At 38.1% G+C, this 15,526-nt stretch overlaps 1 protein-coding gene across 2 annotated transcripts in view; it reads right to left on the bottom strand.

Annotated features, from left to right (window-relative positions):
• Positions 1–4,911: 4,911 nt before the first annotated feature.
• The window catches only part of Acsl3 (acyl-CoA synthetase long chain family member 3), a 57,282-nt gene continuing 46,667 nt past the window's right edge, over positions 4,912–15,526 (bottom strand). For both annotated transcript variants that reach the window (XM_003463986.5, XM_005001029.4), the window contains 5 exons: positions 14,487–14,561; positions 13,291–13,482; positions 10,741–10,855; positions 9,161–9,318; positions 4,912–5,644 (listed from right to left, as the gene is read on the bottom strand). In XM_003463986.5, coding sequence (XP_003464034.1) covers positions 5,487–5,644; positions 9,161–9,318; positions 10,741–10,855; positions 13,291–13,482; positions 14,487–14,561 — 698 coding nt within the window. In that variant the 3' untranslated portion in view covers positions 4,912–5,486. The remainder of the gene's footprint in view (positions 5,645–9,160; positions 9,319–10,740; positions 10,856–13,290; positions 13,483–14,486; positions 14,562–15,526) is intronic.

The following is a 15,526-nucleotide window of genomic DNA, read 5'->3' as shown; positions in this document are numbered from 1 at the left end:
CTAATATGATCTAATTATATTCTGTGTTTGTTTGCTTGGGTCACTGTAACAAATGCTACCGACTCAGCTGCTGAAGCAGCAGAATTTTGCTTTTTTAGTTCTGAAGGCTGGAGGACAGCAGTCATGTTGGGTTAGAACCCACCCTAATGACCTTACTCTCACTCTGTTAGGCAAAGACATTAGCAGAACTTCGGTTTCTCTTCAGCAGGGAGGATGGGTGGAGGGCACAGTTCAGCTCGTATGTTCTGTAAAACCGTGTGGTATATGGAGAACTTTCATTTTCAGTCTGTATTTCTAAACTACTAGAAATTTTACGACGAGCTTAAATTCAAGTAATTCTGTAAAACACTGTGTTTGCAACTTTCTTACAACTGAAATTAGTTCCAAATACAAATGTCTCTCAATGGCGTGTCACCCATATGGGAGGCTGAAGCAGGAGCATCACCATGAGTTCAAGGCCAGCGTGGACTATATAGTAAGTTCAAGGTCGGGCTGAACTACTGTCACAGCCTGTCTCAAAAAACAAAAACAAAGCAAAATACTTGCAGGGTTTCACTTCATAATTGAGGCTGGCCTCGAACTCAAATCCTCCTGCATCAGCTTCCCAAATGCTGGGATTACAGGTGTACACCACTGCACCTGTTTAAAAATAGACTGGAGATACATGGCTCAACGCAAAGGTGCAATTCCTAGCACCACAAAACATAAAAACAAGAGCTTTCAATAACTTGGTTCAGAGCATTACAAGGGTCCTAAGACCAAAAAGCTTTGAGAACCACTGCCTTACTCATGTGAAAAAACGTATTCTGCAACTGAAACTGTAAAGCATTGATAAAGTATTATTTCTAATACTACCTTGCCCTTGTTCAGTAAGTGTTTTCAAAAACATCTATGAGTGTGATGAATCTCCAGTCATAATGCATCTTTGGCAAATAGAGTCCATCCTGGAGAAACTCCACAAACCAGGCCAGTTTCTGTCTCCCCGTGAACCAGCCCTTGATGAAACACACAGGAACTCTGGCTGGGGGGAACCCCCGAAGGAGGCTCAAGAGGAAGCCTGCAGCCCTGCGGCACAGGAAAACATACAGCAGCGAAAAGCCCCCACCGCACAGAAACTGCTTCCATGGAAGCCAAGATCTTATTTTATTGGGTAACACAATCCCACACAGGAGAACTACCTTTCCCCTCCTCACAAGGAACTGAGGACTAGATAAAAAGGAATCACCAAACAGAAGCTGCTTCAGAGTCTCACCAAAGTCCTACAAATCACTAAAAAGACGTTAGTGGGGAAGGAGAGGGTTGCTGAAAAGTGCTTCAAAAAAGTCTGAACTGGCCTAGAAAAAGGCACATTAACAGCAAAAAAGGAGTCATGCACACTGTCACAATTTTGCTAATATTTTCAATCACCTAACAATTTGCAGCACCTACCCTAGGGGTCATGAATCACATTAAAGAACTGAGTTGACCCAGGCAATTGTGAAAAGGATGGGCCTTTGCAAACCACGTGCTTGGACGTGGACTCTTCGAAGTGAATTAAGCTACATGTGTTTCTGTATCAGACTGAATATTACAGCCTGCCGTGTCACATACAGCACTGTGGGAGCTGGGGCCTGTGGCCGGAAGTCCTCCCAGTGTGAGTAGCTCTCACTTCCGCCATGAGGCTCTGCCTCACAACAGGTCCAATAACAGGGCTAAGTGACCACGGGCTAAAAACTTCTAGCGAGTCAGTCTTCCTCCTTACAGGCTGCCTTTTCTCAGCTCTTGTCAGGGCAACTGAAAGCCAGCATGGAATCTTCTGATCATACACACCTGCTGTATCCTAGAATCATACACTATATGCAGCGGGGGTGGTAGAATATTGTCAAGCATCTTGATATTTTAAAAGAATAATCTCAGCAAAGTTAATTAACAGAAATGAAACACAAAATCAAAACATGCAAAAAACACTGAAGCTTCCAGATGCGTATATAGAAATACCCAAACTGAGTTTCCTACAGGACTACATAACGTCATGCTTCTACAAGAGTATGTTACTGTCAGGTCACACCTAATCAGTTTTGCCAGAAACAAACACTGAGGCAGAGAGGGGTGAGCTTCTGAGAGATCAGTATGAGAACTCTCCTGACAATCACAGGATGAAACATCAGTGCACTGCTTCCATCCCACAAACCTCAATTCTGGGTTTATTTACAATCTCTATTTTTGTCAGCACTGACTTTAAAATGCTGACAGTGCAGCTTTGCAGTCGAAACCCAAAGGGAGGAATGGAAAGGAGAAACTCCAAGACTATGGCAAGATTACAACACAAGAACGAGCAACAATAAAATTAACAGTGGATCTGTTACAGCTCAACATTCCTCTCCAAATGGATGGCTGGGCTGCAAACAAAGCTCCCCAAACTTCTTTTTCAACAAATATTTCAGGAATATCAATTGAAGTTGGGGGAGGGTGGCTTTTTTCTTTAGGAAAAAATACTTAAAAGTCTTATCAGAAACTTTCACTTTTGTGTATTTACTGTTCAAGCTTCATGACGTTACAAATAAACTGTCAGTACCATGTAGCTGTGGATGGGTCTTCCGTATGGCATACACTTCCTCAGAACACAGCAAAAATGAGCTGAAATACACTCATGGTAAATGACAAGTACCAAAAGGACACCACACTGCAGCGTGGTCTGACATGTTCATGGTTTAAAGTGGGCCTGCCTTGGAAACATCACCGGCTGTACGTAACTTTCTTATAAAACAAGAACTCAACACACTTTTTCCAAAGAAGTTTAAAATTGTACTACAGGGATTGCTTGAAAGCTGTGAAAGTATGTAACAGCAAACAAAAAGTTTTCCCTGGTTAACTAATGTTGCTGAAAAGTTGTCAACTTCTGAGAACCTCAGGGGTATCAACTCTAGTGTAAACAAGGCAGTATTTGAAGTAGACTTTGTTCTACTGCCAGTAAAAATGTTTTAATTTGCTCAGCTATAACTATGGGGTTGGGGGATAGGGGATGGCCAGCAGTCTATGAGCTCTGAACTGCTGCCCTTTCTGTGATGTGACATGCTTAAGGATTCTCCAAAATTTATTTCCAGAAAATAGTACTGAAGAGCTGTTTTAGTGCTCATACTTATTTTCATATATGCATGTTACATTTACAAACCATCAAATAAAGTCTTCCTGAAGTGCTACCTCATTAATGCAGTCTTTTCTTATAAAACACGGTTGTCACATGCTTCTCCTTTTGGTGGGGAACAGCGGGCAGTAGTGGGCACTGCATTAAAGCCTCTTGCAAGCTAAGCAAGTGCTCTACACCCAACCCTTTTTGGGATGAGGCCCAACTTGCCCAAGCAGGCCTCAATTTGTGATCCTCCTGTCTCAGCCTCCAGAGTAGCTGGGACTGGTAACAGGTGACTGCCACCTGTAGCACTTGCTAACTGAGCAATTCTTCTTGAAAGGGGAGTAACGATCTGATTGTTTTAGTCTCTATAGGTGGTTTGGATTAAGAACTGATTTCAAATGAAAGGTAACTTATGTTTTAGTGTTGTGCTGCCCTCCCACAGCTAACATTTTAGGACAGAAAGGAATTATGAAACTTAATGAGAAAACAAATTAACAATAAAATTAAATCAGCATCATTAGACATCTTCCTCTGGATCTGCGATCAGCCACCAAGTTCATCTGACATTTTATCACAATCACCAGTTTATCTCCTTTAAAGCTCTAGAGCATTTGTTCTAAATACCATGTTTTACTCATCTGAACACAATTATTCTAAAGACAAAACACCAGAAACAAGTTCCCCCCACCTCCTCTCAGTGTTCTGATGTAACGTAGTGCCCCTTGCTTTCTTCCGTATTTTACTTATGGCAGTTTTCCCTCAAACCTCAAAATCTGAACTATGACAAAGAGGAAAACTTCTACAACACATACAAATACACAAGGATACAAGAAGAGAGATGAAAACAAACACCAGTACTAGTGTCTCCAGACATGCCGTGGTCTGACAAGGTTCCAACTCCTCACCCTCTGCCATTACACATCTGTGATCACGTTTTGTATTTCCTTTACTTTTCTGCCTTTTGATGCCTGAAGTAACAAGAACCAGGAAAAATATGGTGTCTATGACTTAAGTCCTAATTTTATCTTAGTTCATGCAAAACTGCTTTTATGATTGAGAAATAACAAAAGACAATACAAATGAAAATTATTTATCAAGCAAGTAATGTTTTTTAAGTCATGAGTAACTTTTTAACATGAAAATCTACAAATTGAATCTTACCTCGCCTCATTATAAAGCTCAATTGTTTTGTATCTTAGAATGCTATCACCAGAGCACTCTAAAGTACTTCACTTTCTATAAATAGAAAGATTAGGATATAAAGAGTTTTTAATAAGCTACTACCATTTAGTATCTTTTTCACACAAACACCAGTGCAAACTACTTAAAAAATACTAATTCTGAAATGAGATTATATAATTAAATCTCTCCATTAAAAGTAGACTAGAAGCAACTAGGATATATTCTGTATATGTGGTCGATGAAATCAAACACAACTTTCTATCCTTTGTTTTTTTAAACTTTTACTTTCAGAATTGCTCCCATTTGATCTTAGCTAGTTTCTGAACACATTCTGATCGTAAGCTATCGGAGACTAGCGCTACATCCACTGTGTCCTGTATCTCCTTTATTATTACACCACGGCCCCCTTCTTCTCCTACTTTGCTTCAGGCAGCACCAAATAAACTTGTATTTTTTCCTAATAAAAAAATACACAGGAGCTGGGGATTTAGCTTAGTGGCATAAGCGCCTACCTTGCAAGCAGGCAGTCGTGAGTTCAATCCCTGGTACCGATAAAAAACAAGAAAGACACACACACACAAAAAAATACACAAAAGAAAACACTATCGGGCATATAGTCATAAGATTTCAATTTCTTCAAACATACGTATGAGTATATTTATTTCTCTCAAATGCATACAAGACAATAATTACACAACAACAAATCTTTTGTCCAACAATGATTTGATTCATAAGCATTTGAAATTTACATAATTTCACATCAAGACCCCTATATTTTTAAATACATTAAGTAAAAAAGCTCCCAAATACCCAATTTTTATATTCTTATTTATCCCTCTATACATCCAAACTTTAAAAAGTTACAAACTGAACATTATACAGAACATATAAATCATGTTTAAAAACTTGAGGTTTTAAAATCACTGCTCCTCCAATGTGATCCGGAAAATTTCTCCTAACTGACAAGCACAGTCATAGGTGGTAAAGTAAACCACAGGAGGAAAAAGAAAGAAGAGACAGACACAAGTTTGCTGTCTTAGTATTTTACTAAGCCTGTCAGTTAAAAACGGTGACTTCATGAGAAATAACAGTTTAACATGAAGAATAAAGTTTGCCTCAGTTTGAGACATGCATTTCAAGTATTTTCCTATTTGATCTGAGCTCACTGCAGCAAACTGATTCCAAAAGCGAATAATTATTTTCTTCCATACATTCGCTCAATGTCCGCCTGGTAATGTGTTTTAAGCTCTTTGCGTTTCAACTTGAAGGCATCTGTCACCAGACCAGTTTCAGGGGTCCACGGTTCAGGGCTCAAACGAATTTTTACTGGAATTTCAAACTTTTCTAGACTTGCTGAGATGATTTAAAAAAAAAGAAAAGCAAAAGGCATTAAAAATGTGCAATTAAAGTTCTTAACAAATAGTACAACCTCCATATTAGAACAGACACCAAAATGCACAGTTAATGAAGCCTATGAATCTCAATTCTAAGAAATATATATATCCCTCAAAACTACTAGTATAAATTTAAAAGGAAAAATAAAGCACAAGAACTAGATTAGCAAAAAAAAAAAAAAAAAAAAACCTACTATCAACAGGAAAAATGAGTAAAATAAATTACAGTACAGTCATAAATGGATATAGCTATCATTAATAATGACCCATATTTACATGGGTATCCAATCTATCAACAGGTGAAGAAAAAGGCAAGCTGCAGCACATTACTGGTTATTAACACATCTAGAAATAATACTCACCAAGCATAAACCATGCACCTCTAGGACTGGGATCAGGAGAAAGGAAAGGGAGGGTTTCACTTTACAAAGAACAATTCTTTTAGAAATTAAAAAATAATAAAAGCTTGAAGAGAACTTTGGTATTGAGCCAGGAGAGCCACTGTGGAGACACAAAGCTCTCCCCGACTGTCCTCTTAACACGCTCTCTCAGAGCTATCAGCTTTGTAACACAAGACAAGTGAGAGAGGGAGAAAGAGAGATATCAGAGGAAGGTTAAGAGGGAGATGCAGTTTTGAAGAACCATGTATGTCACTAAGATTGACATATTTTTGAAGTATCACTCAACATGCATTTACCAAAAAAACAATGACAGACGAGTTCTATTTAACAGTCTTAGAAAAGCCAAAGAAAGAGACTAGTTTCCACTCTGAAGTGGCAAGCACTGCAACAAACGGAAAAAGGTAAACACCCATAATTACATACAAATGAAATACAAATAAAATGTGCTACTGGGGAGCAACATAAGACAATGATAGAATAGGAAAGACCAGTTCCTACTCTTCCACCAGTTCCTACTCTTCCACTGAAGACACGGGTTTAACAATAATCGATAATCCATGTATTGTCTATGTGAGAAATCCAGAAACCAGCCAAGAGGTCCTTGCACTCCACACAAGCATAGCACCACACACTTCAAAGTCTAGTCTAAGAAACGGGTGAGTAGAAAGGGCAGGGAGTGTCCACTTGGCAGAACTCTTCAGTACAGCACAGAAGAGGGATGCTCCTTTCAGCATGTGACACAAAGAGCTGGCTTCTCTTTACCTGAATCAAAGCACTAACAGAAACAAGGCACCAAGCTGGGCCTGTCAAGAAAAGTGATCAGCATTCACAGAGTCACATCACACCCCAGGGAGAGCTCCTAGGCAAAACCAGCAACCCTCTTCCACCAGACTCTTAAATCCAGAAGATGCACTCCTAGGAGAAGCATAGATGGCTCTGAAATGCTCAGCAGTGCTGACTACAGAAAAGTCTTCCCAGCACAGAACCAGACTGTGGACATTAAGAAAAGCAGCTGATTTTTCAGATACCAACATCTCAACAATAAGTGATTCAAAGAAACAGCAAAATGTGGTCTATTTAGCCTACAAGACCAAATTAAGTCCCTACAACCCACCCCCAAAGAAACAAACATGTATATTTACTGGATAAAGAACTTAACTGTCATAAAAAATGTTCAGTGAATTAAAGGTAAGCACAAATAAAAAACAAAATGAAAATCAAGAGAGAGAAAAGAAAAGAAATCATAAGATTTCTTAGCAGAAAAGCTTGCAAGTTAGAAAAGAATGGGCTAACATAGCCAAATCACTTAGAATTAAGGAAGAGGAGAAAGAGGAACCAATGACAAGGACAACAGCCAACAAAGAATAATGCACCTGGCAAACCTACACTTCAGAACTGGAGGAATATGCAAGACTTTCTGGATAAAAATGTAAAACTTTTGCCCTTCAAAAAATATCATGAAGAAAGCAAAAAGTGCACAAAATGGGAGAATATATTTGCAAATCATAACCTGATCACAAATTTATGTGTAAAATATATTTAGAACACATACAAATCAGTAAGAAGACAAAAATATTCAAGGGCCAGTTAGTACATTAAAAAAGATTATATATCAGAGAAAGGCCAATCAAACCACAAGATAAAACTTAGGCTAGAATCAAAAGCCCAAAGAGTAACAAGTTCTCCTAACACCAGTGGCCAGAATGTAAAACAGGGCTAACGTTCTGGAAAATCATTTGGCAACACTGGGGAAACAAATCTTTCAGAAGCCAGTCTGGCTATTCTTCAAAGGGCTAATGTACAGTTAACTTGTATCGCTTTAATTCTGCTTATTAGGAATCCATCCGAGAGCAAATAAACCCATGTCCACACAAAAGCCCCCACATGAATATTCATAGCAGTACTACTCATAACCACCAACAGTAAAAACGAAATGTCCACTGTCTAATGCATAGAGAAACAAAATGTGGCAGATGTCAGGGTGGGGTACTCCTTGGCAATAAAGGGGAATGAGGTATTGTAATACGTACAACATGGATGAACTCTAAAAACACTTATGCTATGTGAAAGAAGCCAGTCACAAAGTCATATATTATATGATTCCACATATCTAAGATCTCCAGAACAGGCAAACTTACAAAAACAGAAAATCACTCAGTAGCTTTTAAGAGAAAAAGGATTTGGAGGATAAAGGAGAATGACTGATAAACCTGCTGTGGAGTCCGTTTCTGGGAGGCTGACAATATTGTAACAGTGATAGAGTCTGATGAATGCAGTATACTAAAAGCTATGGAACTGTACATACTAAATGAGTACAATGAATGCATTCAATTATATCTCAATAAAGCTATAAAGTATGAGAAAAGCAAAATCCATATTATGCTTAGTTTTCAAAGTTTCAATACTATATCTTAGAAATTATGCAGGTTTTTAGAGAATATTTACTAATTTATTAAATTTAGCAACCAAGATTTCAGGGTACCTAAAAATATCAGGAACAAAATCACAGTTGGAATAAAAGGCCAGAATAATATTTGCATTTGATTAAATGGAAATTTACATTTTTCATAATCTATATCCAAGTAGAATAAAACCATATGTTTGTATTATACTTAATGATGAACTAAAAAAAAGTACCATTTATTTTTATTAAGCCAACTGCAGTGTTGAACACACACACACACACACACACACACACACACACACAGAAGAAGCAATAGGACGTAAGAGTACAGCACATTACCAGCAAAGTAACAATATATAAAATTCCAGAGAGACACCCGGACCTTTCGCTGAGGGGTAATGTGGCCAGAAGTGCTAAGTGGAGAAAGGGCTAGCTCAGAAAGCAGGCTGCAAAGGTTGCAAGGACATTCCAGACACGCACACAGGTTTGAACCACGGGAACGGAGGGTCCGTGTGCCCCCGGGGACTTGAATGGAGGTGACTGAGGGTGATGACGGCAGAAACGGTCTCTGACAGGAAATGTCGCATCCCAAGCCTTGTAACAGGCTACACAGAGGTCAGGTACTGTCTCACTATCCCACTTCTCAGAATCGGTTTCACAGGATACTCACCTGAGACAGCAGCTTCAGAAAGCACTTTAAGGACCTCGTTTTCCATTTCACTACTGTTGCACAGCTCCTCCCAAGTACCTTCAAGCCCTTTCTTTCGAGCTAGTTCTGTTAGTTCTTTTTGATTTGGCACAACAAATCCAATGACGTAAGAATGATAACTGAAATACATAAAGAATAACTTAGCCAAGGAACAGAACACTACATCCCCTTAAAAAGTCACTGATTATCCTGACATTCAGTAAGGAACTACCACTTTTTTAAAAAAGGCATGTGTCATACTTGGTCCTGAAATACTTATTTCATGCAACATCCAGTTTTACTTGATTATAACACAGCCCAGAGCTTTGGCAGAATTCAATGGTGACAAAATAAATTTCCGTATGACCATGACAAATTTCAAGTATGTGTAACAATTGTAAATACCACCGTGTATCTATTTTTAAAAGAAATTTACAAATATTTAGAGTCACTGGAAAAAAATCAAAAAGTCACAGATGGTAATAGGTTAAGAAAAAATAAAATTAATTTAAATCAAGTAGTGTTATCTACAGAAAAATGGTAGCAGATCAAAATAATATGCTGTATCCTTTGTCTTTGGTTATTGTGAGACTCTGTATTGACCCAGGACCTCTGAGTGTGCCCAGAGGCAGACATTTTCCTGAAAATCATAAAATTTTAATTGGAGAAATGACTGCAGCAGTGGCTAATTACTTTGAAAGTAAAATCCAGATCTGTAGCACCATCAAAGGAAACACAATGGCTTTTTAAAGAGCAGAATCTTTTATAAATCAATGCACATATGTATGCAAAGATTTCAAAATGTAAAAAGTTCTGATATCTAAAACATGTCTATAAGGGGTTTAACCTGAAGTTCATCTTTAACTTGGGCTATACCTCAAAGTCTGATTCTAAATTGTTTTCTTCATACTTATATATCTTCACATAATAAGTATCAACTGTGTAGAGACTCCTGCACTTACCAGTAATATATCCAATTATTATCACTGAAGTAGAATTAGTTAGAGCAATACTGTTATGGAAAATGTTATCCGGAGTTGTAACACATTTCCCAAAACTGGAGGTCTAGGATTTTAGCTCTGAGTTCCCTTTTCCAGCTGCCTACATCATCAGGAGCTGTGGTATCATGGGATGTAGCCGCAACTTAGTATCAGTTCAGGTGGGGTGCTCCAGTCCTTCCCCCAGGCCCAGCAGGTAAAGACTGAAGGCAAGGCAGTAGGTGCTGACAGCAAGGTAGCCGGCCCTGAATGGCAAACAGCTCCCTGGGGCTTCTTTAGTCTACTGTTTTGTGAACCTGCCTCGCACAGGAAAGTTAGCTATGAAGAGAGATTTAATTTCCTGTTCTCTACCACAACAGATATATAAAGAGAGATGTAATAAAGCAGTAAACAGACACAGAAAATGACAGAAGTATCCAGTAAAAGAATCGCCTATTGGCTATAGAGGAAGAGGCTATTCCCAGACATCACAGAAAAGGAAGCACTTTTAGATTATTTACGGAGGCCCACACAAGGTGGAACCCAATGTGAAAAGCACAGATAGCATGAACTCCACTTTCTTACCTGTTTGCATATGCACAAATGTTATCTACCAGCGGGAGATTCTTCAACGCGGCCTCTACTTTCCCAAGAGAAACATACTCTCCCGCCTGCAGTTTCACAAGGTCCTTCTTCCGATCTGCGCAAAATAAAGGCAGGGAGGCGGAAACACTGAGAATATTAACAACACCCCAGTACATGCAAACACTGGTGATTTACTAAGTGACTTAAACCTTTGATAATTACTCGTGAACTGCTACATTAGAATTAAAAATACATAATAAAATTAAGCCCTGAGTTTTGCTTCGGATATATTCTGCTCCCCAGGTAGGTTTATGGTATCTATCCATTAACACCAGGCAGGTGAAGATGTGCAACAGATTACTTCACCCCGCACGCAGCACTGTGTAGTGAGATTCTCCAACTCGTGGCTCAGAACAATCCTGTAGGTGAGCCCTAAGCTGAGCCTTAAGGAGGAGTGAGAGGCCCCGAGAGGGCTGGCACCAGCAAAGGCCAGCTCACAGCCTGCTCAAAGGACGAGGAGAAAAGTGAAGTAAGTGAGGGAGTGGCGTGATGGTCTTGTAACAAAGGCTCTTGGAGCCATGAACCACTGAATAGTGTGCCCTACCCGGGCAGGGTATTACGTACTATCTCCAGCATCGGCTGGGCAGGTGGCGTTTTGAGCAGTCAGCTCTTGTTTGCATGACACATACTCATAGAATTTGCTTTACAGTCACTATTTTTTGTATACTTTTTAAATTTAAAATTGTGTATTGCCTTTGATGTTTGTTTCTAGTGAAATCTATTAAGTTTTGTTTACATTCTTTTATTAATTCATGTTTATGAAAAATAAACTGTAATTTTGTGCTACAATCTCTAAAAATTCCTATCACAAATGCATTAAATACAATGTTTATACTTCTCCAAACTCAGTGATTTTTTTTTACAATACAAAATGGACACATTTGGGTGCAAGACTGAGCAGGAAGGAAGTGCCAAAAGATTCGCAAAAGAAAAACCTGAAAAAGGGACAAATGTCAGTGTATCAGGGCGGACATGTCTGTGTTATGCAATGGAAAGACAAAAAAAAAGACGTCGCCTTATTGTCAACTACTCTTACTACAGAGATGACAGAACTGAAAAGAAACTAAAAACTTTCCACAGATTCAATGATTATAATAATTTTTGAGTGGTGTCGACAAAATTGAAAACCTAACAAGCTAACCTGTAATCAAAAAGGAAAAATATATTAGTATAAAATGTTTACAAACTTCTGGACTTATCAATATGAACTTGTTATTTACTCAAAACAAGGGATTCAAAAGGTCATTTTTAGCTCACGAGGTCCAACAGACCAATAATTGAGAAATATGGGCGAGTGAAACACCAACCAGGACGTCCATCAACATCTTCTCCATTACATTTAGTGAGGAAACATTTTATTGAAATTCTAAAAAAGGAAAGGACAATACAACAGTGTAAAGTGTACTGATCTGAAAGAAAATAATGCAAAAGAATCTGGAAAGAGACTGGATACTACTACCCAGATCAGAACGCTGCCGAGCTTATAGTCAGTGTTTTAAGACATGCCATACATGGAAAATAACTGAATGAAGCTGATAAAATTGTCATTTTGATGTTTCTTACTATATTAGCTTATAAAAATTAATGAAAAAATATGCAATTCTTGGTCATTCTATGTTTAAGTAATTGGACTGGTAAGGGATTAAAAAGTATTCAGCAACAAAGCCATCTGGCAAGGTCAGTGGTTAATATCACATAGCAGTGGTGAGAAAGGTTAGGGAAACATGGTAACAGGACTTTCTTTTTTTTTTTGGGGGGGGGATAAGTGGGGATCAAACTCATGACCTAGCATTTGCCAGGCCAGTACTTAAAGGCTGAGCTAAATCTCTGACCCAACAGGACTTTCTTTGCAACAGTGTGGCTGAGGTGCAGGTCTAACCTACAAACATAAAGAGGCCAGAGCAAGAAAGAACATGACTTTAAGGCCTACCTCATAAGCTAAATCAATGGGACACAGGACAGATTTGGAAGCTGATTCTAGGCAAGAGTATTACATATCCTCCGAGGTGTTCAGTTAGCATGGTGGGATACAGATGCTATTAACTGCAAAGAGGCCTTCAGAAGAGAAGCCATGGAAGGTTATATGGTTATTTCTTTGCCCCTATGGGTTATAACATTTGAGTTGCCAGGTTTTTCTTTGTTTGCTTAGGCAAGGCAAAGGGTGAAATTCAGACAGGAGAGCCCCGCATAATAACTTATGTCAAGCAATTCAAAACATAGCCATTCCCTGCCTGAGCAGGGAACAAGGATAAAGTGATTTAACAGTAATTAAAAATAACACTGTTGCTGAGTACCTGTTAATGTCTCATAATATGTCAGGCCTCATAAATTCCTTATTAAAAGTTTCTGTGTTCCAGCAAAGACAGAAGAGACATCAAAATTACACAAAGACAGAATCTTACACTATTACGCAGCTTCTCTAAAGACTTAGTATCTCTAGTGCAAAGTCATCTGAGGGTCATTTCCTTAAAAAAAGATTCAGTGACTCACCAATAATCTTCAAACAGCCATCAGGGTCAAACTCCCCAATATCTCCAGTACAGAGCCACCTCTGCCCATTTTCATCTTCAAAAAAGTCAGCTTTTGTCTTTGCTTCATTTTTGTAGTATCCCATGGTCACATTTTGGCCACCAATGAGAATTTCTCCCCTAGGGTGTGGCTTATCAGTATTAAAGTATCCACCTAATAAACACAATAATTTGCAAAATTTTAATTACTTAACCACAAGTATTTATCTTTTTCAGCTGCTATTTTATCTACTATGGAAAATTATTACAAGTACTACACAGGCAAATTTTTTTAAAGTTTCTGTAGTCTTAAATATTATGCTCATAAAATGATAAAGTATTAAGTTAAGCAGTATATAACAGAACCAATCTGTATAAAATCAAATTACCACACATGTAGAAGATTTACATTTACAACTTTAGACTGACTCCAAGTTTCAATTTATTGGACATTTTCATTAACTGTGGTTAAAAACAGCTGAACTATTTTATTTTGGGGGGTGGGTACCAGGAATTAGACTGATGACCTCATGCTTGCCAGGCAGACAACTTATTCTACTGAGCTAAATCCCCACCCCTAAAAACAGTTGAAAATTACTTTGGAGACTTAGAATCTTTAATTTGTATATTGGAAAAGCACACCCCATTAAATCACAGATAATCTATATACTTTATTACGCTTATATTTTTAAAAAGTAATTTACATTTCATATCGCCATAAGCCACAAATCTTTATGAAACTACAGTAAAAATTTCCTCCTGATAATTCTAGGTTGAAACCCTCAGAGAAAGAAAATAAAAAAAAAAAAAAAAGAAAGAAAGAAAAGGAAAGAAAGAAAATAGGTAAAAATCCTCATGGAAAAAAATTATGATTGTGCTTTTACAAAATCAAGTTACCATTCTTAATTTATTAATGCTATGTATGCAAGTATATTTATTAAGCTTCTGCCTAATTCTTACTTATATTTATATAATAAGAAAAGCAATTAATTCTTCAGAACAATTTTTGAAACACAATATAAATGCATCCATATAGCTCTAGATAAAAAATACATTTCATAAAGAACAAAATCAGCACATGACCAATTTTATATCCTAAAATAAGAAAAATAAAGTATATTTCTAATTTTAAAGTCTAATCTTATATAAAAATACTCTGCGGCTGACATAGATTCTCACCTTCCTCCCAGTTCTTTAACTTGATTTCACAGCAAACTAATGGTGCTCCGACTCTGCCAGTGTTATAGTCCCACACTAAGATGCAAAGGGGGAAATACATACTTGAGAACAGTAGTTAAGAAGTCGCTTCATTTTTCTAAATTATTAAAAATGATGATTTACCCATGCTTAGATGACTCCATAGAATCCTTAAAAGCACAAGTCACAAACTGATAAAACGGGCCACATGATCTGCACAAGTACACTGTTCATCCTACGGAGTTTTTTCTTTTTTTAAACGTGAATTAGTTACTACCATTTTATAAAAATCAAGAAATGTTTAACATAAGTATAAAATCTACTGCAAAAAGAGGCCCACATTTCAGGCATAGCAAAAACTGACAGCCTTGGGCGATGGGGCCTGCCTGCTCCTGGCCCCCTCCTCCGGACCCTCACCCATCACACATCCCCACAGCAGAGCCTCGCTCGTCTGCCGAAGTAGCAGCTGGTTTGTGAGCTTGTATCCCACCTTAAAGAATGAGCAGCACAACAGTTTATACCTATTCCACTTTCTACAGGCCTCAGAGCCCTGAAGAACCATCCTTCCATCCACTCCCATCTATCAGCATTCCAGAGTGAGACACTGCAGCCTCCCTCACACCAGCTTAGGGTATCACGGCCCACTTAAAATTTACATAGAACAGCACAGGCAAGCTGAAGAAGAGACAGACAGCTGCCAAGGATGGGGAGACAGACTCCCACGACTAGAATTACAAGATCATCTTTCCAAGATCATTCGAATGTAAAAGAGAAAAAGCTGATACTTAATACTGTAAAAACTGCCAATTATAACAAACTGTTACTAACCACACGGTCAGTTTGATTCTTAAAAATAGAAGAAATCAAGGTTATGCAAAAGAAACTACTTATGTGTGTCCTTGTGATTGCTTATTTCCTGCAAATAAAATAAATAATTTCCAAAACTATATAGAGACATAACTGAAAAGCAGGAAGATAATAAAATAACACAAGATAAATCTGGCTGCGCATGGTAGCACACA

This window comes from Cavia porcellus, unplaced genomic scaffold (genome assembly GCF_034190915.1).
Source record: "Cavia porcellus strain 051 isolate PalLab524CR breed Dunkin Hartley unplaced genomic scaffold, mCavPor4.1 scaffold_1, whole genome shotgun sequence".
In the NCBI taxonomy this organism is placed as follows: Eukaryota; Metazoa; Chordata; class Mammalia; order Rodentia; family Caviidae; genus Cavia; species Cavia porcellus.
This window is presented reverse-complemented; position numbering and strand designations above follow the sequence as displayed.